A 27,939-nucleotide genomic window follows, 5' to 3' on the forward strand; every position below is an offset into this window, starting at 1 on the left:
ACAACAAAATGCTAACAATTCGCTTAGTGCTTAAACTCTTATACGATTTCCATTCCGGTGTGAGCATGTGAGCACTCTCAAACGGTCACATATCGTGCTCAGAAGTACGATTCGCGCCTTCGGCTATGGATGTCTTATCGCTTATCTTACGAGGCGGTCGCACCACGACCAAGCACCAAGACCCTGTCCAGAAGTTGTGCATTTAATTTAGTCGCAGCCGTTGTTTCGACAGAGTGGCGCGGATCGGTTGCCTCAAGCTAAAATGGTTGTTACGTGCGAGATCAGCTTCGACAATAATAGACATGGCACCTTCTATGCCGGACAGCTGGTGGGTGGCTGTGTAACACTGAAGTCCGACAAACCCAAGGAAGTTCAAGGTACATAAAAGATCCATCAACACATTAATTAAAAATATAATAATAGGAGTACGAGTCCAAGTGGGCCAAGCCTAATTGCGAGAGTTGTTTGCACTGAAAGTGTTTCCATTGTTTAATTTTAGTGCTGATTAGTAAGGGCATTATAAATATTTCCCCGATAACGATACGGGTATATATAGTATGTACTGGCGATGTATATATATAATATGGATTGAGTGTTTTTATGACGACATTGACTTTACTTGTGGAATTCTTTTGGTCTGGGGAATGTGAGAAGTTGATTGATAAGACGCCAAACGGAATATCCAAATTATAAGATTAGAGCGGAAATACTTTTCGTTTTGGCAAGGAGGAAACTCCCATATTAATAGAAAGAACTTTAACCATATCCAAATTTGAATATTTGTTATATAAAGACTCAATTGAGTACATAGGTGGGGCATGGTAACAAACTTACGATTGAAACTAAGTTAATCTCTCTCTCTCAACAGATTATAAACTAGTTGTCAAGATAAACACTTATATTCTCTGTCTCTCTATTCTCTTTGTAGCTATCTTACTCAAGGTAGTCGGCTACTCCATCACGAAATGGAGTGAAAAGAGTCTGGGATCCACCAAGCAGTATGCTGGCAGAGAAGACTATCTATCATCCAATACCTACTTGCTGGGATCAGAGCAAAGTGAGTCATAAAACAATCAGATCTAGATCAACTTATATCTACATATCCTCCGATAGACAACAACAGACACATCATACAGGCCGGGGTGCATAACTACAATTTTTCCTGCCAGCTGCCCTATCAGTGTCCTTCCTCCTTCGAGGGTCGCTATGGCTGCATACGATACATAGTGAAAGTATTGCTAATTCGACCCTGGAAATACGATCAGGCTTATACCACGGGATTCACGGTGCTCAAGATGATGGATCTGAACTTTGAAACCCCCCAGCTTCGGGTAAGTCATGATGATTGTGACGGGGAAATTCAATTTCTACTGCCCCTTCCCCAGTTGGCGGCACACAGCGAGGGATATCGCACCTTTTGCTGCGGTCCCTGCAAGACGGATCCCTTGAAGCTGGAGCTGAATCTTCCCCAAGCAGGTTATGTGCCCGGACAGAAGATCCCTGTCACCGTTGTGGTGGTGAACAACAGCAGTGTGGCCGTCTCCGAGCTGCGTCTCTCACTGGTTATGCTCATCCGCTACTTCAGCCTCAGTCCCGATCACGCACGCGTCGAACGCATCATCATTTCCAGGGCGAAAGGAGATGCCGTGCTGAAGCAGTGCACCCGCTCCCTGACCATTGACCTGCCCGTACCGTCCACGCCACCCACCTGTGTGGAGTTGAGCAATCTCATACAGATTGCCTACCAGGTGGAGGTGGAGGCGCTGGTCAAGAGTCTCCGCGAGGAACAGCTGATGATCATGCCAGTAACGATTGGCACCATGCCCCTGGCCGTATCGGGGATTGTTGTCCAGCAGCCGCCACGCCGAAGTGCTCGCTATGATAGTCCTGCAGATGAATTGCCTGTGGTCACGGCCCTGGGGAGTGTGCCCAACGATTTGACACCCAGAGAGGGGGACACATGTGAGTGCAATGAAAACATCATAATGATTCCTTTACTTATATTCGTTTATCTCCTCAGTCGCTCCGAAATATGAGGAGTCCCGTCACACCCCGCGCGGAAATATCAACGAGGAGGAGATCCATGCCTTTGGCATCAACGAATTTGCTCCCTTGTATCCAGTGTACAGCATACCAAGTCCCACGCCAACAAGCTCAGCGAATGCGGGGAATGCAGGAATCGTAAATCAGAGCTATGAGAAGTAACAGCACAGCCAAGCAGTGAACTGCTTGCCATGAACATCGTTCACTGTTAAGCTTGCACTGTTAGGGTACCACAGCCTGCTGCCTTACACTGTTATTGATGCTTTAGAATTTTTATGGGGGTGTATTCCATGTGGCATATTTAGTACAGAATGCGTGTCTGGTATAACAGAAGTTATAGGGGTTGAAACATTTATATTTTGTTGCTAAGACTCAGTTATAGCAACGTTCATAGAATTGGTTTCGTTAAAAGTGTTATATTTGTACTACATGAAGTTATAACGTTTAAAATTGTTATATTTATTGTAGCCATAGACTTAGGTTTTGTATGGAAAAGTAAACTTTTATATAAACTTGTATATCTGTTGATTGTAAGTAAAATCACATAACACTTTGTCCCAAAAATTACTGTTAAAAATGAACTGCTTTGTAACGGCAGTAAACATCAGACGGAATTCTCTTACAAGCAAAAAAAAAGAGGAATTTAAAATCAGATAGTACCCTTAGAAAGTTCCAAAAGTTCAGGGACATATCATGATTATATTCCCACTCCCACCTACCCTTATTGTGTTTAGTGCAAATGCTTAAATTTAGCCCCAGGCACGCTCAAAAAGCCATCAACCATCCACCGGGGACAATAACAATATTCCGGGCAACGAGAAATAAAGGACCGCCCGAAAAGAGAGCCACGGACATGTTTAGTTTTTATCATTCGCGCATTTGTTAGCAGACCCGTACTTACCCGTCCGCTATCCGCCAACTCCCTGTTTTTCCTGTTTTCCCACACACGACTTTGCAGTTGGTAATCTGTTTGAATGCTCCCTCTCGTAACCTCTCATTTGTTTGCTGCTGGTACCGCTAAACCCCTACCTCTGCTCTTCCTTCATTGCACGGAGAAAGTATTCGCACCTGAAGTGTAAGCGGATTTAATGCAATTGACACTTGGGCATTAAATATTGGAAACAGTTTTGCCAACTTATTAATCAGCTTTATGCAAACTGTGAGTATTATACATGCCCTTAGTCATTCGTTAAGCCCGAGGTTAACGCTAACTACAGTTTCGCAGGAAGGGATCTCAGACATACCAAAGGGAGGGGAATAGTGGATACTCGAGGTTGGTATGCGTGTTTTGGCCACGTTACCAGGTTGTAGCGGAAGTCAAATCGAGTTAAGCAAATACGCTGTACCCTAATGGCGGCATTAAGTAATTTCCAACGCGCCGAATGCCCCATCGGCGGAGGAGCCCCAACGGCGCTCCTCTGTCTGGCCTGGCTGGTCTGGTCTGGTCTGGTTTGCTCTGCTCTACTCTGTCGGCCCTCTTGCATTTAAATGGCTTACTCAATGGCATTTTCGTGGTAATTGGCATTTGGCTTTGGCATGTCCGAGTGCCAAACTCAGGGCTAAACTAAATGCATAACCAGTGTGCGGGATTCTGTTGCTGTAAATGTATTTTCCATGGCATTAACAGCTCTCTAGCTACATTTCTGTCGTTTGCTTGTTTTTCGGTTTGTGTGGAAACTGGAAAAACAGAAAAAGCAAATTAGTTGAGATTATGCCCCAAGGCGGCAAAGGGAATGGAATAACATACAGAATCGTTATAGGAAATGTTTGAAAAAATAAATAACAATTTTAAGGGTTCTGGCACACGAAACATTGGCAAGTTTTGTGCCATGAGCAAATCCCTCGGCAATGCTAAGTTCTTTTTTATTTTATAATTTAATTTATTTGAAATGTCTGTTTTAAAAGCCATTTATTCATGTGTCAAGTGCCAGCAATTGATTCTGCCGCTCGTTTGAGCTGCTTTCGCTTATTTTGCCGCATCTAATGGATTATAGATACTTTTGCTTTACGTGGCCATATAGCAATACAGATAGACATGTTTCGGGACCAATTTGCTGCTGTCCAAGTGTGCGTTCCACTCTTTGGGGTTACATGGAGCAGACACAGCACATAACCCAGAGAAAAAAGCGAAACAAAATTAGCATTTTTTGCTTCGTATATTCGATTGGTGTTCGTTTGGGGCTTGGCTACATCTTTTTCCGTTGGCTTCCGTTTCCTGTTGGCTGGGTTTTTGTTTCGTGCTTCACTCTCAACGTGTTTTTTGTTTATCCCGATGCTTTGCACCTTTGCGCCGTGCCACAGAGGGCGTTCATACGAGTGCGAGTCCTACAGTTTTGTTCCTTTACTTAGCTCTGACTCTGCGGCTGTGTGTGCTGCGGCTTTCACGGGTATTTCACTGCTCGGTGCGCACTGCCTGTGCCACACTTACAGCATCCCGACAACCATGCAACTTCCTACCACCCTGCCATACCGCTATATCCCTGCCATATCCTGACTGTTGTAGGTTCTGGCTGGCACTTCAACAATCCTATATTCTTGTGTTCCATGTTGTTGCTGCATTGATATTGGTGGCACCAGCCACACACACAAAAACACACACACACACTGCTCTGCACAACAATCGCAAGTGAATTTCTCTCAAACAAACGATTTTCAGCGGCTTTGATGGCAGCAATCTTGCGGAGGTCGCTCCGCTGGCATCGCCATCGACATCGACAACAGTATATTCGGGTGTTTGTGTTTGTTTGTTTGTGTTTGACTCGAGCCATAAAGATGATTGGGCACTTGTGATTAGTGGTGGTATGCCTGGTCCTGTTGTTTGCCTCTCCGCTTAAAAAGAAAACCAATTTTGTTGAAGAACTACAAGGGATATGCCACTGCCTTTGCCTTTAAGAAAATCCTTGAGAAATTCCACTCCTTTGCAATTTTTCTTTGGGATGTGCTACAACTCATACAACTTTGCAAAGCCTCAGCCTCATTATAGCTTCATTAACACTATGGTTTGCTCTGGTTTGTCTCTCTCTCTCTCTCTCTCTCTCTGCTGCTACTGCTTCTGCTGCGGTGTCTCTATAAACCAGAAAAGTTCTGCCTAACTTACTGCTAATGGCAGAAACTCGTCACGCACTCTCAGTCAAAAACTAAAAACTTTATTGTCACTTCCTACCAAAATAGAAAGAAAACACACACAAACTCAACAAAAAAAAACACAAAAGAAAAATGAACAGAGAGTGGAAAAAAACTAGATGAAAGCCCCCATACGAAAATGGCAATTGACAAGATTTAAGCCGTTGCCCTTACTGAAGTTTTCAGTGTGCCGACGACAGTCTAAGCTACTTTTCCAGAGCCACAAAGCAGATGAGGATGAGGACAGCCAGCCAGATAGCTGCAGCTGCTGCTGCAGTTGCAAAGTTTTTCACTGAGAATTTCCCTCCGAAAATGCAGTTCGGCATGAGGGTTCAGTTCTTCTATTCAATTGACTGCAGGTACTCTTACGTACACACATGGAGCAGCGTGGAGGGCGTAGTGTCAGAAAGTTGGTTAGACAAAGTCAATGACTAGCGTAAAATCAAATCTTCTTATCCTCTCCGATGCTGCCACACAAACCCTTTGGATGAGTGGCTGCTGCTGCTGCTCCACGGTGTCGTGAGTCCTGGGTTGATGCTCGGCAAATTTCATAAATCAAAGTGCCTTCAGGAGGTGCGTGTGGATGGATTCCTGGATTCCATGCACGATGCTGTAATTGCTTTATGCGCTGGAGCGTGATGCGGTCAACATCGCAACGTGAGCGTGGCATTTTGGACAGGGTCCAGAACACCAGCTATCTCTCTCACTCCCTCTCCCTCTCTCTCTCACTGTACTCTTGCCTTCTTTTTTGTCCATTTAGTGACCACCATTGGAAAAGTTGAAAAGTTTTATGATATTCTTCCCTTTTCTGTTGGTAACTATACACTAGCTATTCGATGCGTCGTTGCTTGAGGTTATGGCCAGCCACTGGCACAGCAGTAAAGGGTGACCTATATTTTTGGAGGAGTACTGAAGTACTGAAGTTGCACCGAAAAACCATGTCCCATAATGGTCAGGAGTCAGAAGTGTTGTTTGGCCAACAATTTCCAGTCCAGACCAGACCAGACACAAAATGTTTCGCTGACAAAGCAACACAGGCAAAGGGTGGTCGTGGTCATCAAAAAAAGGAGAAAGGTAAACTTTTCTGGCACAACTTTAAAAATTGCATGGAACCCTCTAATAAATTATGTCAGTCCTCCGGCTGTTGCTCCACGTTATGCTGGCTTCATGAGACAGTAAAAAAGAAAAATCTGTATATTTTGATGATAAAAATGCAGATTGCCAGCCATCAAGCGAACACCTCTCTGGCTGACAGAGAAGGAGGAGTGGCAGTGCATTGCACTCGAATGTCAAAGCTAATAAGCAGCTTTCTCCCCGGGGATTGAGTGGGTAAAACTCCTACGCTGCTGCTGCTGCTACTTTTTAATTTCGTGGTGCAGATTTATGGGTAAAAGAAAAGGTGATGACACTCTGAGGCAGCGCAGGTGACAAAAAGTTTAGTGTTCACATATAAGAGTATATGTGGCACTCCTTTCCTGTGCTCCTGACTTCGCAGTGTCTCGTTGGCAAAGGAAATGCCAGGCGGTTGCAGCTGTGTGAGTAATGCAAAGAACAACACAGAAACGCTGCACACTTTGCGGCTGTGCGCACTAATTAATGAAATACTTTCTACTACCTTTCTCTCGGGCTGGCAGGCCAGTGTCAATGCATAAAGAAATTTTGCTAATTAAAAATAATGGCAATAGCAATAGCAAAAGGCTGCACAAACTTTGTCCCTGTTCATCCCCGTGTTCCCTTGTGCAATGCCATTTCTTGTGATTATTTTAACAACTTGGCCATGTTGCAGGCGGCGACCATTCGCTGAACACTCGCTGCTTCACACAGCCATTGTCGGTCGGAGAAGAAGAAGTCGTACAAATTGCTCGCGGGCTGCAAGTAATTGTCTCTGGCTCGTTGGCTCGGGATTCGGATTTGGATTTGGGATTCGCATAGAAAGCCGCCAGTAGCCTGCTGCCTGCTGCCTGCCGCTTGCCTTTCTATGCGGCGGTTGGCCCCTCAACATCATTAAATGTGTATATAATGGAATTGCTGTGATTTGTTTCGAGCGGAAGATTTATTATCGCTTTGCCATTTTCCAGGCGAAAAAATCGGCTTTATGTTCCGGTTCCCTGGTGACAGAGTGCAACCAGACGATACCATGGCTCTTTCTGGCACTCTCTCGCTCTCTGACACAATCAGCATCAGAGTCGTTTACATAAACACTTTTCTGAAATTTATTGCTCGTCTCTTTATCCTCCTCAGTCTCTCATTGTGTGTGGTGTGCGAGTATGTCTATGTCAATGGCAAAAGTTTATGCATTTAATTTGTGCAAAATTTGCTTACAACTCAAATTGAATTAACCTGATGACTCAGTGGAATGCCAGCCGTTGTTCCCTCAAATCTTTTCGCCACGAAACGGGCCAACTTTTATATCCTAGAATCTCGGCAGATGCTTTGTTGGGAAGTAAATCCCCATGGGAATCGCCTGCATTTTGTGTGTGTGTCGTGTCGTTTCTGTTGTTCAACTTGAAGTTTTTCCCCACCCACTCGCAATATGCAAACTCATTTGCATTCAAAGTTATCCCCATTTCACAAGTTCTGCAAAGGGCACATATGCTGCTGAACACTATAAGGTCTTCATCAAATTAAAATATGTTCGCCCTGACGTAAATAATGGGGAGCTGCACAGAGCTATTACCGACGCTATGCATAGCTATGGCTGAAATTAATTGCCTGCGAAACTATACACAAAAGTCATCTTCATTCTTCTACTCGAGAAGGTGTGCAATTTTCCAGTTATCAAATAAATTAAAACTTGACTTGACCATGGACTCACTGTCCTACTAACTGCTTACTCCTCCCTTGAGTTGTTCAAACATTTGTCCAGCTGTGAGTGAGTGTGTGTGTCTGAGCTTAGGCGACATTGAAGTTGAGGGCTTAGCATGCATTTATTGTTTGCGACAAAATGAAATATCTCTCGCATATGTGAAATTGTTTTACTTTGTCATTGAAAACCCAATTTGGAATGCCATATACTTTATTAATATTCAGCATAAGTGGAAAGTAAACTTAATACCTTAATGGATATCAAAGCACATTCTGGTATGCACTCTACTCTTCAGGTTAAACATTCTGTTTTTTTCTGCAGAACTTTGCTATCTGACTAATGGCAGAATTGTGTTTAATTACACTCGTAATCCCCTGGCATATATCACTTAATTTCGTTTACATTTGCATTGATTATCCAGTGTTATGTTTTTTGTTTGTTTGTTTGTTAAATTGTTTGACGGACATTGCATTAAATGCGCTTTAAAATAGACAGAACAGTGTTTAAGGTTGCAGCAAAAAATTGTGATATATTTCCACCCATTCTCCTGCAGGGTTTTGCCAATTGTTTTGGCCTGCGGTGTGTCATCAAATTTGATCGGAATGACCATGCCCTCCACCTTTTTGGCCAATTGAGTTTGCACTTAATACCTTTTACGTGTCCGGCCTGCTAATTAATGTCCATCGGCACATCGCACCATCGGAGCATCGGACCGGCCTGGCCGGGCGTTCGTTGTAATAAATTGGATTTGTTGTTAACATTTTAGTCAGTAACTTGCCAGGGCATGGGTTGGCCCAAAGCCAGGTGAATTTAAAGGGAATTCAGGTGCCATTGCCCTGCTTTAATAATTTGTATTCGTGATCAAACTTTGGCTACTCAATCGCTGGCATTCTCTAGAGTAAGTGCCTGCCCTCTGCTCATAAATAGTTCATTGCATTTCCATTAGCCAATCTCTCTCCATCTCTATCAATTTCGCTCAGGTCCGAAGGAAGGTCTGTTCATTGAACTAATGTGTGCAATTCATTATGTGCAATTAGAGTTCAATTCAGTTGGACCATCGGCTGGTCAAAGTTCAAGGCCCGTCTAGGAGCGGCATCTTGAGACCAAAACACATCGTTAATGGGCTGTATACGTACGACTCTGTAGAGTCAAAGAAAGTGTAACAATAATGGGCTCGTTTGTTTTCATTGCACACGTGCCCAGGCACCAGGCATCAGGCATCAGGCATCTCGTTGGGCTTTTGGTTAATAGACTCAACATTTGTGGCCATGTTTTTGCTTGGCAAACATTTGGCATGGAGTGGAGTCGGTCCTGCTCCTGCTCCTGCGCCTGTCAATGAGCCACTTTTGTGGTCGGACTCTGTGATGGCTGTGTTCTGTGCTATTCAGCTCCATAATATTGCCCGCAAAATGAAATTAAACGCGTGAATACATATTTAATGGGGCAAAAATGTGTGGAATGATTTTGACGTTGATTTTTGTTTCCTCTGCCCCTGCCGCTACTCTGCCTTTAATTGTGTGCGATATTTTTACAGCAATTTTTGCATTTTTAACGTACAGAGTGGATCCAGTGTGCGCCTGATTGTTGAAATTAAAAATTAATGCATGATTTTTGGAATGCCCATGTGGATGGCTCTGCAAATAAAGAGCGCACGCTGCATGCTGAAGCACTTTCAACTCCAGATCTCTGTGGGTAAATCATGGTCGGAATTTCGTTGTTTTTTTCTACCAATATTATTAATTAACACCCGCTGCTTAAAGGCATCCGCCAATGATGTACGACTGGCCACTGGGACTTTGATACTTGTGTTGATTTAAGTGTTTTTTTTATTAAAAACAATCAGTGTGAAGTGTGCCTGGGAGAATATCTCGGGATGCCACAAAGTTGTTTAAAGTTTTATTAATACAGAATCAATACAGGAAAAATTGCCAGTATGTCGGTTGATGATTTTGAACCCCGGCCCTCCCACCGCGACAGTCGAGGCAGCGTGGGAGGTCTCAGTAAGAGGTCCACCAATTCGGCTGCCTCCATTCTGCGCGGACACACAATACCTGTATATCGAGCCCCAGCCCTCGAGAACATGGACCACGTCTCTGGTTTTAAAACGGAAGTGGAGCAGTCGCTAGCCAAGTCCATGTCCAGTGTGTTCCGTCAGAGCACTACGAATAGACGCTATATGGATCCCACTCTTATGGACCACGAGGAATGGGTGTTGCGTTCAAAAAACTTCAGAGACGAGGCGGATGTCAGTCAACACCCCAGCTACAACATTAAGACGTTCTCTTAGTAAGTTCAAAAAATCTTCTACCTGAGATGAATTCAAAAGGTTTTCTCTGGCAAAACAGCGATCTTAATTGCTATGTGAGATATTTGGAGGCAAAGGAGAAGTATGACAGGCAGTTCCACCGGGAAATGCAATTCTTTATAGCCTCTCAATCCAAGGCCATCAATCAGTTTGTTCTAAGGCGGTGGGTAAACATAAACAATCGCCAGAAGTAGCTCTTCTACATTGATTTTCCCACACAGTGTTTTCTGCTACAACAGTCTTTGGCCGCCACTGCACACAAATCGGGAACTGAACCGATTTGTTACAAAGTTCTTTCAGCTGACACCCAAACAAAAGGCTCGCCTGAATTATCTCATGAAAACCGATCTGAGTTTGGGATCGTAGACCCTCAAGAGAGCAAACGGATAGCACGTAGAAAGCGTTGATACAATTACAAATGCAATCGTGCTGATTACTCGAAATGACTATTGTTTAATTAGCACATTTGCATTCGCAATTATGTTATGCAATTTCCAGCTAATTAGTCTTTGAAAAAAAGCTTGGCTTCACAAACAATAAATTTAATTCCCATTGAATATGCTACATTTAATTTGGTTTTTTAAATGGATTGCAGAGATTTCGATACGAAAAAAAAGGTTAAAAGGAAAATCATTTCAAATAATTAAAATTCGGAAAGCAAGGGGAAAAGCTGGTTTCATTTATGATATAAGTTAACTATATTACTCTAAACATATATACTCAAATGTGTGAAGCTTATGTCAGCCATTGAAAAGTGATTACTTTAATGTATAATTTGCAAAAGAAATTTTGTACACATTGCTTGGAAAGAGGGTCAGGAAAAATGGGTCTAAATAAATATATTTCCTTTCAAGAGTTAGGTCTTAAATGTCATATTTACCACTTCATTAAATAGTTAAGGTTTCATACCATTTCCCAGCTGTAATTTAAATAAATTGAATACGAAAATTATCTTCCATTTAAATTGTTTGCATTTATCAAATGTAATTTAGGTAAACTTTTATCCATTTGGACAAGTTAAATATTTGATTTGCATTCATAAATAAATTCAATAAATTCCATAAAATAAATGAATTATTTCATTGCTGAACTGTGTATAACAATGTGCGAAATTTTATGAGAATGTTTGAGTGTTTTTCTCAGTTGCTCGACCTTTTTTTAACTTTTGTTGCTTGTCACACATACATTTCCGATAAGCGACAAATGTTTGGCCGCTGCATGTGTACTCATATTGATGCCCGTGTATTGTATGTGCTTGTGTGTATATGTATGCTGACAGGAAGTACGTCATTTGTCAAATACTACTTTATGGGCAGTTTTTTTTGCCAGCTTTCCAGCTGGGCCAAGTGGTCTTTTGTTTGCGCTGCGTAAACACCTGAAAAAGGTCAACTTTACAAATGTTTGCACAACGAAATAATGGACAAAAGGCACGTAGTGGGGGAATGTAAATGTTGCACTTTAATTTAATGTTGGCCTCAAGGCCCAGGCTCAGAATTCTCTATATGAAACTCATCAATTAGCTTTACAATTTATTGTTTTATTAAACAAACAATGTGATGAATAATTACGATAGAAAATAGAGTTCAGAGGGCATTTGAGTATTGCTTAGTTCAGTAAATTTTAATCATGCCATAATTCCAGTAAATTTGATAAGCTTAAGGTATTTCAAATAATATTTGAAACTATTGTAAGCCTCATTGGGGGGAGTGCAGCTGAAAAGTTTCACACAATTAGTCCAGCAGCCAGAGTGGGGTTTTAGCACCATAAAAGAAAATATTCCGCCCCAATTCATGCAATGAAACAAAAAACTTTGCCTGTATCTCCTTTTTTTGTGTTCTTTCTTTGACACTTTGAAAGTCCCATAGAAAATGATTCATGCTTCAGTGGTCAGGGGAAACTCCAACTCCAAACAGACACCCAAACCAAACCCCAACCTACACCCAGACCCAAACCCAAGCCAAACCATTTCCAGCAGTCAGCTTCAATTAAGGCTCAAGTTCCACCAATTTTAAAGTCAACTTTGGATGAAAAAATAAAATCACAGTAGGTGCTCTGGCATCCGCAGCTTTGAGCTATAAATTATAATTTCCGCATGCTGAGCTCTCTCTCTCTCTCTCTCTCTCTCTCTCTCTCGCCCACACCACACACCTCTCTGCGGACCACCATCGTCATCCCATCGGTCCATCGTCCGGTCGGTCATTCTCCGGTTTTATGATGCTTATGGAAACAAATTCCTTGTTGGTGCATGGCTGCAAGGTGTGCGCCAATTTCCGGCATATGTGAAAGTGTCTGTGTTTGTGTCGGTGTCGGTCTCGGTGTCAGTGTCTGCGTACTTTTATATATAATTTTTTTGAACAAAAAAGTATGTTTGGCTTCTACACAGGTATTCGTGTCGGTGGATTCTCTGACCGGACTCATGCATACACATGTTGCCAGAGGAGACGCTGGCACGAAAATTATAATTAATTGCGCTTGAAAAAGTATACAAGAAAAACTAATGCCTGCATAGTTTTAAAGCAGGTTAAACCACAAACTGAAATCACCAGCAAAATTGTTCATATCTCTCATACACAGTATGTGCCCAAGGAAGGGGGCTGTGCTCGTATGACCAATTAGGATAACAATTCCTTCCATGAATAGTTGATGCTACCCATACACAGTATTTGCCTGGGGATAAATTCCATTCTATAAATAGTTAACATCACTAATGCGCGCTTTCGCATGCACAGTAAACTGGTAGTTCGTATCACTCATACTCAAAGTTTACCCTAGGATAATTTAAGAACAATGTGATGAACCCTTAAAATTTATGAACAGTATATCTTTCTGAAGAACCCATCTGCAAGTTTCGCCTTGTCGACAACACCTTCGTTTTTTATGCGTCACAGCCAATTTCCCAGCCACTCATAAACGCTGACTGATTCCTCAGGATCCCTTCTGCTGCTCCTCCTGCTTTTTCCCCACCCCATTTGTGAAATGAATGTTGTTTGTTTGCCTTACATAATATTTAACAACAAGTACGGAGTAGCTATCCTGAGCAATCATTGCCTGGTAGCTCGTTTGTTATACAATCCTTGAGTGGGGTATTTGAGTTGCCAGCAGAAGTTTGCTTTTGTAAGGGTAAACTCGTATCGGATGCAGTCATGCGAGACAGTTGAATGATATTTCAATTTGTGCAGATATTTGTGGGGCCCCCATTCGGGGTTTCTTTAAATTGGGAGATTCAAAGAGCTGGAAAGTATGCGAAGTTATTACCCCAGTTTATTGGGGGCTTCTGCTTCAATATCAACGAGGGTTTTATGATTTTTTATGAGGGTTACTTTAAATTTCTCAATTAATATAATTCCAAAATCGCACATGTAAGTGTATCCAAGAAACTTCCTGTATTTCCACACTAATTTCCGTAGTCCATAATTTTTATCATCAACATTCTTTGCCTTACACACACAAATAACACATATCTTATGTGTTTGCACGACGCTGTGGTTCCTGTGGTGCTGCTGGCTGTGGCCCTGTGGTCCTCAGTCCTGGGTCCTGCCCACTGGTCGTAACTTCCGCTCAGGACGCACACCACTTGAGTTTTGTGTGGCATTGCAAAATGCATTTTATACGCAATAAAAATACACTTACGGGATTTTTTACAGCTCGCTCGCTTTGAGTTTGTCCGCCCGCCCTCTCGCTGGGCGATTTCATTTCTTTTGGCGCCGTTTTTCTACTATAATATTTCCTACTTACAAAATAAAAACGAAAAGTCAGTTTGTTCGGGGTCTGCCAGTGGCTTGTTTGTATTTGTGGTGAGTACCAGAGCTGTGCAGTTTTGCAGTTCTCCGTTTCTCTAGTTCCTTTCCTTTCGCTTCTATCCTGTTCTGCTTGGTGGTGTTCTCTGTTGGTTAAGGAAATTTAATGAGCTACTTAATGTTGTTGTTGCGACTGTTCGGAGCTGCAATTTGGCTTGCTTTATTTCAACTTGTGTGTGTGGGTGTGGATGTGAACTCCTCTCAGTTTACGATTTTAACAAGTTGGTTGTTAAATAAATTTAAATTATACGAGTATTGTCGCTCCCTTTACACTCCGTTTTCTGCTCGTTGGTCATTTCTTTGCCTTACACTTACCCTCACTTTCTCTTTCACTTTCACCCTCACTCTCCCTTTCCCTCCCACTCCTGGAAGAGAGTGCGGCGCTACAAGTTTATTAATATTTTCCCTGCCGGCAAACACTTAATCATCTGAATGGGTCGCACGGCTCGAGTGCATGATTCCTGTAAAATATCGACAAAAGAAAGGAAACGGGAAAAAGAAGGCTGCAAAATAAACACAAATAAATGGCCTCATCATCGCATTTTACCTTTGAGCCATTTTTCAAGCCGAAATGATTCGAAACTTTTCATTACGCGAATGGCCCTGTTGTAATGCTCATGGAAAGTGCTTTGTGTAACCCGAGAACTTTCCACTGATGAGCATGAAGTTTTAATCCCATATTTTACAATTTAAAAATGTGAACAACTCTCAAATTTTTCATCAGAGGGTTTTCATCAGCTAAAAATGTTTTCGGTATATTTTTCAAGCCATTCTATTTGTACATAGAAAAATCTACATGAACACAAAATAAACAGGGAAATTAAATTGAATTTAACAACAGCGCTAGAAGGAAGATGGAAGCAATCTGAGAACCTTTGTCCTTTGTAATTCGACGGCTGTGTTATTTGCCCTTTAATTTTTCAGATTTTCTTTACCTCAATTGGCTTTTAGTAGGTACTTACTTTTCATTTCTGTTAAATTAATTGTGTCATCTATATGGTTCCCAACCGAATAAACATTATGGAGTATACATATATCCATACATGTGTATCCACACGCAATCAGCGACTGTAAAAATCAACCGTTCCATTGCTGAGAGAGTGAGTGTGTGTGTGTATGTTGTGTGTGCTGTGTGCACTGTCGATTGGCAATGCAATGCACAAAATGCAAAATTTCAAATGCAAATTCGAAATTCAAATGGCAATGCTAAGTAAATAACGTCATTGCGAAAGCGGCACAAATGGAAAAATGGCAAACGACAAAACGGCAACTGATGATGTGGCGGACTCTGCTCAGTAGCAAAAGCAGTAGCGGTAACAATCAGCCAGCCAACCATGCTCAAATCGCATTACGCTGGCCTCCATGACCCCTTCCCTGTTTGTGTGTCGACCCCTCCATCTCTTTGCTAAAGCGGTAATCAAATGCACACACATTCCATGTACACTATTCAACAAATAAAAGGAGAGTTCTTTAAATTCGAAAAGTACCTTGTCCTTTTTATAGATGCATGCATACATTTATACATCTCCCTCCAGACCCATGGAGATTTCCTCGTTGCAAAAAGCAATTCAAAAGCGAGGAGTTGATGGTGGGGGGTCAACATGAAAATTGCTGCAGAATCGACTTTGGCATTTGTGACGGGCCCTGGCAATGAGTGTACTCGGTCCAAAGTCATAAATTGCACAGAAATTGGGAAAATGGAATGGTTTGAGGCGATGCCTGCAAATCAGAAGCGAGTTTCAGTTTCAGCTACGGATTTGGGATTTTTGGTGGCAGTGGCAGTGGCTGTGACAGTGGCAGCTTTGCTATGCATGTTAAATGAAATTATTGCTACTTTTTTTCCAGAGCAACTCCACATGGCGTATGCGTAACGTTTACCCAATTCATCAATCACCGAATTTCTCTCCCATTTCTCGTACTATGTATATTTTTCCCTAAAATGGATTAGATTTATGCGACAACTACCCAAAAGGCTGCGATATATAGGTATTTTTTGCCCTATGCGTACAACAACTTGCTGCTTTGTTTATTTATTCTCTTCATATGGTTTCTCTTAGAAGTCTACAATTCTTTTGGCCACTTAAGCTTAAATTATGTTTTTGTTTTCACTCTCCGATGGGGCGTGGAAAGCAGTTGAGAAGTGGATTATTTTTTCATATTTTCCGGTTGCAAATCGTCGGCATTTAATCCAATTTTGTGTACTGCATTGGCTGGCGCTGTGGAAACTTTTGAAAGATTATATTTGAGTTTGCTAAATAAGAGTTCGCTCTCTTCGTTGTGCATACAATGTGGTAGCATATAAAATGTTGTTAAAACGAGATTGAGTATGGCATTCATCTGTAGGGAGAGAGAGAGAGAGAGTTGGAGATTTGTATTCAAGTGAAATATGAATTGTATGCAATTTATTTCTTTTGGCCGTTGGCCGTTGGTTTTGCCATTTCCCCATGGTATTTGCTGGGATCGTTAGCGCTGCTGGCCATTTTAAATGCTGGCAACACAACTCAATTAAGCCTTTAACTGAGTGGAGGTAAAATGTTGGTGTTGGTGTCCGTATCCGTGTCGAGCCCTACCTACCAGAAATTTGCATCGTTTCAGAGTCCTGGTCGCTGGACTATTTCCCCACTCCAGGGCCAATTGACGGGGCAGTCAGTGGGGCGTTCACCACACCTGTCTGCCCTGTCTGGAAGGTGGACAAGTCGTTTTGCCACTCCATTGCAACCATTTTCTCTTTGCTGGTGTTTGTGTTGGTGTTGGGAAATTCCCTTCACTTCTCTCCCTCCGATTGTGTCTCTGTGTGCGTGTTAATTACATTTGGCTGGCATTTTGGGCAAAAGTTCGGAAGTTCCCCCCCACCCCCCATTCAAAATTGAATTACAAGTTTTTCGGTTGCATTTAGCCAAAGTGTTTTTTGTATTCATTTGCCGCATTTATCCCCAAACACACACACTCATACATGACCAAAGAGAAGTTGGTATAAATAACTTTTCTTTTTCTTTTTTTTGTTGGCACAAGTTGAACAAAGTTTCTGGCAAAAGATAAGTAAAAAAGAGAAGCAGAGCTTAGAGCTGCAGTTTGTCATTAAAATTGAGTATTTACTTGAACATTAAATTAGATTTTAAGGGGGCTGAAAAGTATCTGCAGAGCACATGAGGGCTTCGGTCAAAATGCAACCCAAGCCACAAAGGATTCTTAAATACTTTTGTCTTCCTGCTGGGGTCCTGCAGGCATCATTAACCTTTCTGAGCACACAAATAATGAGTGGCTCTGGCCATTGTCTACTCTGCTCCGGCCCCAAAATGCAATCAGCCTGAAAACAAGATTGCAAAAGGGTGCGAGGGCTGTGGGGAAAGGGTCTTGAATAATAGAAATTCATTGCCAAATTACATAGAAAATCGTTAAGGGTGCAAAGAAGGTGCCGACGGGCAAGTTGGCAGCATCTTGCAAGTTATTCACCAAGGCACTCCATTCCATTGCCTGTACTCTCCCTTGATGCTTTCCAGCGTGAACAACGATTTTAATTACCGCAAACTGCGCGGCTGTAAGCGCATTACGTGTACGCAGCGTTGCAGGAGCAGCAGCTGATAAAATCGCATTGAATGCAAGTTAATTAAAAGACGCGGTGCGCAATGGCAAAAAAACACGCGACTCGACTTGACTTGACTTTAATTAAAACTTAATTTGAACAAAAGATACACAATCCTCGCGCCGTTTTCTCTTCAGGGTCGTAGTGTGCTCTCGATCCAGTCCATGTAGTCTCCCACAGCGGTGTAAACGCCCGGCCAACCCTCGAGACCACATCGATTGCCAAAAGATACGATGCCCTCCTGGTACCAGGCCTGCTCCAAGCCCCTTCGCATCAGTGGGCCCCCGGAGTCGCCATCGCAGCTGTCGCGATAGAACTCCCCACCAGCACAGATCTGTGCGCCGATCAGATTGATCTGCCGCGTGGCAAACTTCCGGACGCAGGAATCGTGATCGTTCAGGGGCAGGGAGAGTCTCTGCTTGATGTTGCTCTTGCGTGCTGAAAAGATTGAGGGATTCTGTTATAGTATAAACATTCCAAGATTTCCTTTATTGGACGCACCTGTGGTTGTTCTTCCCCAGCCGCTGACCACCAGCTGTTCACCCACATTGATTGCCTGGCGGGTTCTAGCCAAGGGCAGGCACACTGGCTGAATGTACTCGTTGAGTGTCACAGGCTCTGCCAGACGCAGCAGGGCAATGTCATGGTAGCGATGCCGACTTGTGGCATCGTACTCCGGATGTACAATAGCCTGATCAATGGAGCGCTCTATGTAAGGGGGATTGCAATCTCCGGCTATACAATCTATATCCTTGCTTGTGTCGTATTCACCCAGGCGAACTGTAGTTCTAAAAATGAATATATAAAAGATATAAATGAGGGGCTTAAGAAGAAAAGTAGAAGCTACTTACAATTGCCCAACTTGTGCTGCCACATCTCCGGTGACACAATGTGCAGCTGTCAAAACATAGCGATTGTTGATTAGACTGCCACCACAACTTAGCTGTCGCTGGCCTTTACCTGCAAGAGAGTAAAGATCAGGCAAAGATTTTTAATGGATATATGTCAGTGTGGACTTACGATCGACATACTCCAAGAGAGCCATCCAGGTGAACTCATCCAAAGCCGTGTCATTGCCATTGTAGACCTTATCGCTGAAGGAATGAGGACCACACTTGGGAGGCACCGGCAGTAGATTACCATTACCCGACCCCTGTTCGCCACTACTCTCTGTGGGCCTGCTGCTCATAACCACAGCTCGCTGAGTAGTTGTATCTGGAGATCCAAATGCCCTGTCATTGGTGCAACAGACATGTGGCTGACGACCAAAGCCATTGTAGCATTGGGAGTTTAACAGAAAAGAGCGATCATCGTTGCTCAGAGAACTTTGCTGGACGACAGCCAGCAGACTCGGACAGTCATAGATCGAGAGGCAGGTGCCCTGCCTTTGATTGGGGTTTCTACAGCCTGCAAGTAGTAATAATTTCAAATTGTAATACGAGTAGTGCACACTTGATCATTTATATGACAACTTGTTTGAGTCGAAACTAGTTTGTTATCGCTATTGGTTTCGCACGAGAAGTCATTGCCGTAAGATTAATTAATTACTCCAGCAAGAATTTAATTGATAACAAAAAAAACAGCTTCATTGCCGTGCACGTACAAATTTCGATCTGCGATAATACAATTTTTTTAGGTTCAACAAAGTAATCAGCTTTGCAGCGAGCTCAAAAAATGAATTGAATGGCTTTTTCTGTGATTAATTCGAGTCATTCACATTGTTCTCACACCCATCTCATTGACGTATGGTTATCCCCAAGCACAGTGCATGAGTCAATGAATAAATTATGACATTCAGTTACTAACTTTCTTGGGCTTCCACTAGAACGTCGGTGAATGCCAGGAGACAGGTAGCAAAAACCCCCAGCGATTGGAATGTTGACTTCATTATGGGGATATTTCCCACAATTTGCACAAGCACACGAAGTAAATCAAATCAAATCAAATCAAAAAGCACTCTCGACTACGCACTGTGGCCTCGAACGGGAGACTCAGATGGGGACAGAACGAACGCGCTGAGACGCTGGTCAACTGATTGCCAAGTCGTCTCCGAGAGGCCTTTAAATACCGCCACGCGATTCGGGGAGATAATACTGATCAGGGTTTTGGGAGAGCGTGAGAGATATTTATTTCACACATCAGAAAAGTAAAGCCAGTTGAGCAACATTGCGATTGGGAGAGAATAAGTCAAAAAGCAAAGCTTTTGAGCGGGAGTTAAAAGCTTCAAAGGGGAGAGCTTCAGAGCAAGGCACACTTTTAAGAGCTTATTTTTGGGTTTATTTTATTTTTTTATTTTGTGTGTTTCTTGTATTGTTTATGGGTGTTAGTTACATTGCTTTAGTGTTTTCCTGTTACCGGTCGTTAAAAAACCAGACAATTTTTACTGTTTTGCCCTGCATGAATCAACCAAAAAACTTTAACTATTTAGCTAACTGGTGTTAAGTAAAAGTGGTCTTCATTATCTGATCATAGTTGCGCTTTTCCTCAGGTGACAGCTTGCAGAATTCCCTTTCAAACAGCTTTAGCTCCTCCCTGGTGTGCAGTGGTGGCCAGAGTGAGGAATAAGACAATGTTCTGAATCGAAACAAATTAATATTTATATGTATATATTTTTATGGCAAAACATTTCATTTCTTACCTCACAAACTGCCAGGCACAATCTGCCGTTGGTTGATTCTCTATAAGTTTTTTGAGCTCTCGATTGAGTTGCCTATTATAAAGTCGCTTGGCCTCGCCATAACGCTCCAGACAGCGAACATTCCTAGACGAAAAGATACACAGTTTGAGATGAACTTCTACTTGGCGTTGAAACTTACAGTGGCACAGGAAATGTTTCATAATTGGGATCGATGAACATTTCCCTATCATCGCAATAGGGTGGTGTAAATTTTGGATCAAAAACTTCTTCAGGCACGTCCTGGAACCCCGGCACAATGAGTAGCTTGTCCTGCGGATGACGGTGAGCCATGTACGGAAAACCACACGTAACGTTTTCATCGATTGTGAATGTGGAGGACCAGAGACGAGAGTATCGCAAAGATACGGGGTCCATGGTCTGTCTCACTCCCATTGTCTTTCTAACAACAATGGTCTCTCTGGAATCCATTTTAGCGGCAAATAAATGTATTTTTCTGTTTATGTGTGAGCTATTTGGATATATTGTTAACGGTATACGAGTATATATGAGTGTGGAATAATGGAATTGAACTTCCCCTTGCCTACTCTGATCTGAGTAGATGCTCTTTATCGAAGTCACCTTGCACCTTAACTCGGAATCCATACACTAAATAAATAGAATATAATATAATCTATATAAATACAAATAGATATAGAACCTACATCGATATAATAGCATTATATCAGATCTATTTTGTACACAAAATACCCATCGAAATGGAGGACAATAAACCTATTGACAGGAAGAGCAGAGTGACTGCAATGCGGAAAACCATGAACTTTGATCATCACTCTACGATGCGAATGTCGGGATTTTTGCGTGATACTGGGTCCCTTAACTTCCCCAACCTGGATACATCAATGCAACTCACGCAATTCAAAGCAAGGAGCTCGAATGAGAGATTTGAGATACAGGAGAGAACGAAGGTGCGACGCGGCGATGATGCTGATGTTATGAGTCGTTTTCCCAGCTACGCAAAGTTTAATGTTAATTAGTTAGTATTCCTTTATACTCCACGACGAAATAGCTTAAACAATTTTTACTTGCAGTTCTTTTGTTTGCCGTCAACGCTATTCAAAGGCCTGTAGGGACTATGAGGCACAATTTCAGCGGGAGATCGCTAACATGATTGATTTTCAGTGCTCTGCCGTGGAGATGGTCAGCCTGATTAGGTGATCAGTGGCTTAAACCACTAACCAAATAATATAGTTATACTATACTATTTGGTTAGTGCTTAAACAGAGCTTAATAAACATGATGAATACGTTTTTTTCTTTAAAGGAACATGGCGTACTGCACTCTGTGGCCACCGATGCATAACCATGCCGAGCTGAAGTACACGGATGCCAAGTTCTTTCAACTCACAAAAAAGGAGAAGACGCGCTATGACAAGATAATGTCTACGGGAATACAATGAATCTATTCAGATTATGTTGCAATAAAATATATTTCTTTTGTTTTGTTTTACAAGCGAGCCATCAGCATTCATCCTTCAATTTCTCTCGCAACGGGAGCCAAATCAGTTTGCACTTCTGCCGCATTTCCTGCCAGTGCTTGGCTTTTTTGCTGCCACAGTACGCTCCCTGGGCGTCTTGGTCCTTTTGCTGTCACACACACTCTCTGGGCGCCTTGGTCGTTCTGCTGCCACACACACTCTCTGGGCGTCTTGGCCTGCTGTTTTAGACTCGACTACTCTCTGGATGGCAAACTGAAGTTTATGGGTCAGAAAGTCAACATATGGCTGCTTTCCTCTTTATATGTAGATATTTATTTATCGTATAAGAAGGAGTATGCTGCATATTCCTGACAAATTGAAAAATCTCTCTTGCTTCACCTTAAGCGTGTAGCAAGGAATTTACATTTTAATTTCATTCGATGCATCTTGTTACAGATGGAAACAAAAGAACCCCAGAGCATGGAAAACAAGCCAGCGGAAACTAAAGTAGAGCAAAAATCGAGTACAACTTTGTGCGGAAAACTTGTTTTTCTTTTGCCTTTTGGCATCGAAGCGTAGACCCATCCAGAACAATCTCCACATCCACCTCTACCTCACGTCCGCCTTCAGCCTGTTTAGCTTCAATGAATGCTCCAACGCTCCGTTCCACTCCGTTCCTGGCATGACTCCTTCCTCATTCCCTGATGCCTATCTCTTCTTGCTGGGTAGCTTTGTTTTTTGCTGGTCTATTCATAATTCTACTCGTCCTAAACCCCACCCTATCCATCCCCGGACTATGGCTATGGCTGCACAAATTGAAAAGCAAACACGTGGCTAGGCCCCCTCTAGTTGGCCTTATCACCAGCTACATTGGGATTTTGTAGCCAAAGAGGAACTCTCGCTCTCACAGCCTGTGACACTTCGTCATGTCCTCGTCCTCGCCCTCGTCCTCTTCCTGCTGCCTGCCAGTCGGACACTTGCTCCGGGTACCGTACCATTTTTAGGACCAGTTTGAGTCTCAGACGAGTTCGAGTTCTAGTTCTGTGTTGAGTGGCAGTGTCACTACATTTTTTGTTGTCTTTGTGTTGTTGGTCATTTGGTCGTTTTGTGTGCCTATTCCTGGGCTGGGCTATTCCATCCTGACTGACTTCTGACTGGGCCATTTTTGCGTTCTGTCTAAGCTCTGGCTTAGGTCAGCACTTTGCCATTTTGCCATTTTCATAGCGCATGCACCATGGCTCCCATTGTCGTCATTCCATCTTCCATCGTCATTGCAGTCCGTCCGTCATTGCGTGTCCTCTCGGGCATTGTTTAATAATTTTGCTGCTTAGACCTGGGCTTTTACGGCAGCATGCCGGAAATTCCAGCCACCGGTGGCGTCGCACAAAAAGTCTTGTTGGAATTTTTTCCTCAACAGAAGCTGTTGCTACTAAACTTTAACTTTTCCTCTGTGCGCCCCATAATGCTGGCATTATGAAGAAATACAGAGCGAAGCTCCAAAGCCGATGATAGGGTATCATTGCTAATTTTCTTGGCCACTGCCCTTGCAGAGCCATCCAGCCAGCATCCGGCAGTTGGGGCAAAAGTTTAAACAAAGTTTAAGGCATTTACTTAGGCATCTTCAATGGCGAAGGAGAAGCAGCATCCACAGCAGCAGCAGCAGCATCGGCATACTGCAGAAGCTAGACAGCCATCAAAGGCAGACAGCACTTCAGTTGATTTCCGGTCCAAGAAGTCATCGAGCTGAAGTAGTGCTCCTCGCACTCAATTGTTTGTGTGTGGATGTGGATGCCAATAGGGATGCGGATGGGTTGGTCGAGTGGCTTGTATATTAATTGAAATTGAAAACACTTTCGAGTGTCCAATCACGGGGACGACGACTCATGCTGGTAATTATAACAGAATTCAATCCAAAAGTAATCAAAAGTTATAAGAATTTCATGGCCATTACTGAAATTGGTTTGCCTGTGAGAATGTCCCAGGCTTTAATAATTTATTAGACGTAGAGTATGTATGTATTTTTTGGTGCAGCCATAACACTGTTTTAATTAAACAAAATAAGCAAAAAAATGGGCAACAAGGAAAGAGCGAATGCATAGAAATGCACCGAAATTTATGCCTCAATTTGTGTGGCTTTCTGCTGTACCTGCTGCTGTCAAGCATAAATTCCGCAGGAAACTAGCAAAAAATTTAAATTAGCTGGCACTCGGGAAATGTGGAAATGGGGAAATGTGGAAAATATACAGATAAAAGAGGTGAGAGAGGGAGAATAACCGTGGAGGGAACCCACACATACAAGTTGGCTTTTAATTTGCAATTGACCCTCCTCCGTGTGAAGCCCGGACGCTCCCCTTCAATATTAATGAACTGTAAAGGGGTTGAAACGCAAAAACAAAAACGAAACTCAAACAAATGCAAAAGGGTTAAAGCACACACAAATACACCAACGAGTGTACACTGTGTGCAGTAGAACACATGTTCAATTAGCTAAATGCCAGTTTTGTGTGGCATTTTTATGGTTTGGTCAGTGCACCATTCTATGTTCTGCTGCACTCTCTTTTTTATGTTGGGGGAAATGCAATTCATAAATCGCCAGCAATTTAATTAGAGCTGGGAAACGCTCCAAAAGCGTTGCCCTACACACTTTTTCCAGCACACAGAGTTTGCCCGCCGCTCATTAAATTAAATTTCAATTAGCCATACACACGTACACATGTCAGAGTGGAGAGGGTGTGTGTTTTGGCCATGTTAATCAGTGGAGCGTGTGAAACGAAACTGTTGCCATTATTATGTGGCCGCATTGGCCAGAAACTTTGTCAGGGATTTCGTGGATTTTGGCTTTTGTTGTTGCTTTCGTGATGCCATCCCTCGCCAGCTCCCGGCCACCTAATGATTTTGGTGGTGGTAAAATGTTTGCCTGGCTTAAGGTGCTCCAAAACTTTGTTTAAACTTTGTTTAACGCTAGGTGACCTAAGCACCTACCTCTTGTGCATTAGCCAGAACCTTTCGAGGATGCACAGGATGGTATATAGGGAATCAATGGCTTTGGCTTAAGTTTCCTAAAAGTTGGCATAGGATCTGTTATCCCTAATGTATTGGCCATCTATATTTAGAAGCTGTTTTGTGCGAGTATGAATTATTAAATGGGTATGCAAGTTGAGTAATATACAAAATCAATTTAGAACTATTTTGCAAGAAGAACTAAATCCTGCGTTATTAACCTCTTGTGTAATTATCTCCTCCCATTACTGGATATAAGAGTCTCTTAAAGATATATAGCACCTTATGCCTGAACTGATTTAGTAATCCCTTAAAGCTCTCCATTCCATTTTGTCTGAAGTAGCTCAAGAATCCCCTACAGATCCTTCAGTGCCTTTATGCGCATGGAAACTAATTGAATTAGCAATTATGTGATGTAAACAAAACAATTTGTGCAGTGGCATTATGAAAAGCGCAACTGAAAACCCATTGACCCACATTTTTGTACCGCTTAAATGCTCAGACGTGACCCATTCAACTGTCTATCCATTTTTCTGTCTCCATTGCTAGCAGTCTCAGTGTGTCTTTATGACTTTCTCTGTGAGTGTGTGTGTGTGTGTGTGTTCAGGCAACAAACAATCCACCAGTGGCAGCAGCAAGAACAACAATGGGGCTGCAGTTACAGCGTCCCACTTACTAGTACTCGTAGACTTGAAATGCATTTCATTGTCGCCCCTACAGGCCCAGCGTTCGACTGACGCAAATCCCTAAACAGCAAGCGGCGACTAGGAAACAAGTCAACAAGGCCTAACAACAATGCCACCAAATGTTGCATGTGGCACAGCCGTGCACACGCAAGCACAAACATGGCAGACTCTCCTCTCCTGCCTGGACAAACAGGACCAAAGTCAGCGAGAAAGTCGAGTCGACGTGTCTCTGCCGCCCCTGCCGCCGTTGCATGCTTTATTAACATTTGGGATTCCCAAGCGTCACAAGTGGCACTCGCCTCACACAGCTTCCGCGGTGCAAGCGGGATAGCATAGCCTATACCCTTCTCGTTTTGGCCGCGCAAGCAATATATCGCCATCCCTCACGCACGCTAAAGAGAGTTCTGCAAGGGCTAAGAGAACGAAAGCTCTGTCAGCCGAGTTCCGAACGCCCGAACCCCATCGGGTGCCGACTGCAGCTTCGTATTCAGTGTGGCTCGTCCTTTGCTGTGAGGCAGTCGAAGGACTGCCAGTCGCGCACCAAATAATGCCATCCCTTCTTTTGTTTCTTCTCTGAAAAAGTTGGAAAACTTTTTGCGAAAAAATGGTTACTTCAAAACTGGTGGAGTCTATGGACGCGCCCTGACTCTGACTTTGTGCCGAGAATGTATTGACATAGTTTCAGCTTCAGATAGTTGCTCGCCGGCTTCAAAGTCATTCAGGTGCAATAGAAGCGTTGAGAGGAGAAAGTTCCTGCCGCGTGCCCCGTGCACCATGCCTCGAATGTATTTATTTTTATTGCTGTTCATTAGTTGGCAGTTGCCATAATTTCAATTTTATAGTTTCGCTAGTATTTAATTTATGTTGAATGCCGAAACTTTTGCGCACCCCAAAAATCGTTTCCAGGTAATGCATTTTTGGGTGGAGAATTTTTGATTGGTTTTTGCCCGCACGGGGGCATAAAAGTTTCAGGGCGGGCATTTGAAAATTAATTTCCACCGAAATAGGAGCGAGAGAAACTAAAGTCCGTTTTAAGTATTTTGTGGCACATAATTTATATCGTAAGTATGAGGTCCACCCCCATGAAATAAATCAAACAAAATTGATGTTTCCCCTAGTCAGCCATTCCGTGGGGGGAATATATGTGGAATTTGCGGGGTGGGCACGATATCAAATTAAGTGTAAGCCGCTTTGCATCGCAAAATACTTAGGCATCCCATTGAAATATTTATGCCAAATTGAGGACGTCAATTGACCTTTACAAATAATTTCCAGCTGGTCGGCGGCCATTAACGCAAATTGAATAGTCGCATAACAGTCCTCAATATGATGCACGGGGGTCACACGTAAACCCCTTTAATAGCCCAAAAATTTCATTTGTACTCATCCCAATTTTTGTTTGGCAATTTAACTCTAACTTCTATGTGATACGTGCGTGAAATGTAATATTTTCATCTTTTTCCAGGTGCTTTTTTCGCTCGATGGGCGGGCAAAAAACTTGCCAACACGCAAATGCTGGCAGTCATAAATTTGAGCGTGCTTTTGTGCTAAAAAATGGCCAGCAGGTTTGTTTGCCACGTGCAGTCTCGTTTTTGGCTCTCTGACTTTTTACACATGCCATCAGGGGAGGGCTTCTGGGCTTCACTCCACTTGAATCCAATCCACTTCCTGTCCCCTGTATGTGTGTGTTTGCATACCACCAAAGCGGAAGTTCTGATCCTCCCATGACAGGCAACCTAGGCAGCAATTGCAGCATATTTACCCGCGTGTTTTGTGAAAACTCTATTTAATTTCAGTTGTTCTTTGTTTCGTTCTCGTTTTTCGGTTTGCTCACGTCTCAGTGCACTTTTTTGTGTGTGACGTGCCCCTTCCTCATTGCCTCTCATTTTTCATCTGTGCTGCGTGCAGCGGAATGGTTTTTAGCCTCGCCTTTTCCTCTTTTTCGTTGCCTCTCTCGTACAAGGGTCCAGCCCAGCCGATTTTGCAGCATTTAATTTAAGTTACAGCACAAGCTGCCGAGATTTATTACTGACCCTTAACAAGTCTCCGTTGTCCGGCTGGTTGCATGCCCCTTTTTGTGTCCTTTCCTCTGAGAGCTTTCACCATTTTTTTGTGCGTGGCCCCCAAAGAAGAGGTGGAGGCAGGCCACCATATAAGAGATGTACTTTTTCCTTTGTAGCCGTCTGTCCTTTCAAGTGTTATATTTTTTTATTGAAAATTACACAGGAAGAACTTTAGATGGAGTGCTAGAAAAAAGAACAAAAATGTTTCGTTGGCATAACCAAACCAAAAAAAACCAAAAAAAAACCAAAATAAAATCAAAGAAAAGTGAATATTGATTTTGGCTTTACTTAATTGCCTTTCCTTTGGGTATATTTTTCATAGTTTTCTGGTTGCCTAAAATATTTCTTTACACATGCAAATGTGTGCAGAAACTAACATTTATCTTCATAAGAATAAATTGATGTCATCAAAGCAAAAACC

General features: G+C 42.7%; 5 protein-coding genes across 5 annotated transcripts; 3 read left to right on the forward strand and 2 right to left on the reverse strand.

The window, feature by feature from the left end:
• The first annotated feature begins 201 nt into the window (after positions 1 to 201).
• Positions 202 to 2,895, forward strand: LOC117586433 (arrestin domain-containing protein 17). The gene is made up of 5 exons (XM_034276469.1): positions 202 to 377; positions 929 to 1,057; positions 1,114 to 1,331; positions 1,386 to 1,962; positions 2,021 to 2,895. The coding sequence occupies exons 1-5, from the start codon at positions 263 to 265 to the stop codon at positions 2,203 to 2,205; spliced, it is 1,224 nt and encodes a 407-aa protein (XP_034132360.1). The 5' UTR covers positions 202 to 262; the 3' UTR covers positions 2,206 to 2,895.
• Positions 2,896 to 9,821: 6,926 nt separating this feature from the next.
• Positions 9,822 to 10,835, forward strand: LOC117586125. The gene is made up of 3 exons (XM_034275990.1): positions 9,822 to 10,258; positions 10,318 to 10,440; positions 10,499 to 10,835. Exons 1-3 carry the CDS (start codon positions 9,906 to 9,908, stop codon positions 10,641 to 10,643), a joined length of 621 nt encoding a protein of 206 aa, XP_034131881.1. The 5' UTR covers positions 9,822 to 9,905; the 3' UTR covers positions 10,644 to 10,835.
• Positions 10,836 to 17,720: 6,885 nt separating this feature from the next.
• On the reverse strand, positions 17,721 to 19,663 carry LOC117586375 (serine protease 7). Its single transcript, XM_034276403.1, has 5 exons — positions 19,464 to 19,663; positions 18,678 to 19,064; positions 18,509 to 18,617; positions 18,159 to 18,445; positions 17,721 to 18,095 (listed from the first exon to the last, which is right to left on the reverse strand). Exons 1-5 carry the CDS (start codon positions 19,543 to 19,545, stop codon positions 17,791 to 17,793), a joined length of 1,170 nt encoding a protein of 389 aa, XP_034132294.1. The 5' UTR covers positions 19,546 to 19,663; the 3' UTR covers positions 17,721 to 17,790.
• Positions 19,664 to 20,017: 354 nt separating this feature from the next.
• Positions 20,018 to 20,799, reverse strand: LOC117586161. Its single transcript, XM_034276061.1, has 3 exons — positions 20,474 to 20,799; positions 20,296 to 20,418; positions 20,018 to 20,231 (listed from the first exon to the last, which is right to left on the reverse strand). The coding sequence occupies exons 1-3, from the start codon at positions 20,761 to 20,763 to the stop codon at positions 20,096 to 20,098; spliced, it is 549 nt and encodes a 182-aa protein (XP_034131952.1). The 5' UTR covers positions 20,764 to 20,799; the 3' UTR covers positions 20,018 to 20,095.
• A 192-nt stretch (positions 20,800 to 20,991) lies between these two features.
• Positions 20,992 to 21,799, forward strand: LOC117586264. Its single transcript, XM_034276207.1, has 3 exons — positions 20,992 to 21,328; positions 21,384 to 21,506; positions 21,616 to 21,799. Exons 1-3 carry the CDS (start codon positions 21,051 to 21,053, stop codon positions 21,749 to 21,751), a joined length of 537 nt encoding a protein of 178 aa, XP_034132098.1. The 5' UTR covers positions 20,992 to 21,050; the 3' UTR covers positions 21,752 to 21,799.
• Positions 21,800 to 27,939: the final 6,140 nt, after the last annotated feature.

This window comes from Drosophila guanche, unplaced genomic scaffold (assembly GCF_900245975.1).
Source record: "Drosophila guanche unplaced genomic scaffold, DGUA_6, whole genome shotgun sequence".
Taxonomy (NCBI): domain Eukaryota; kingdom Metazoa; phylum Arthropoda; class Insecta; order Diptera; family Drosophilidae; genus Drosophila; species Drosophila guanche.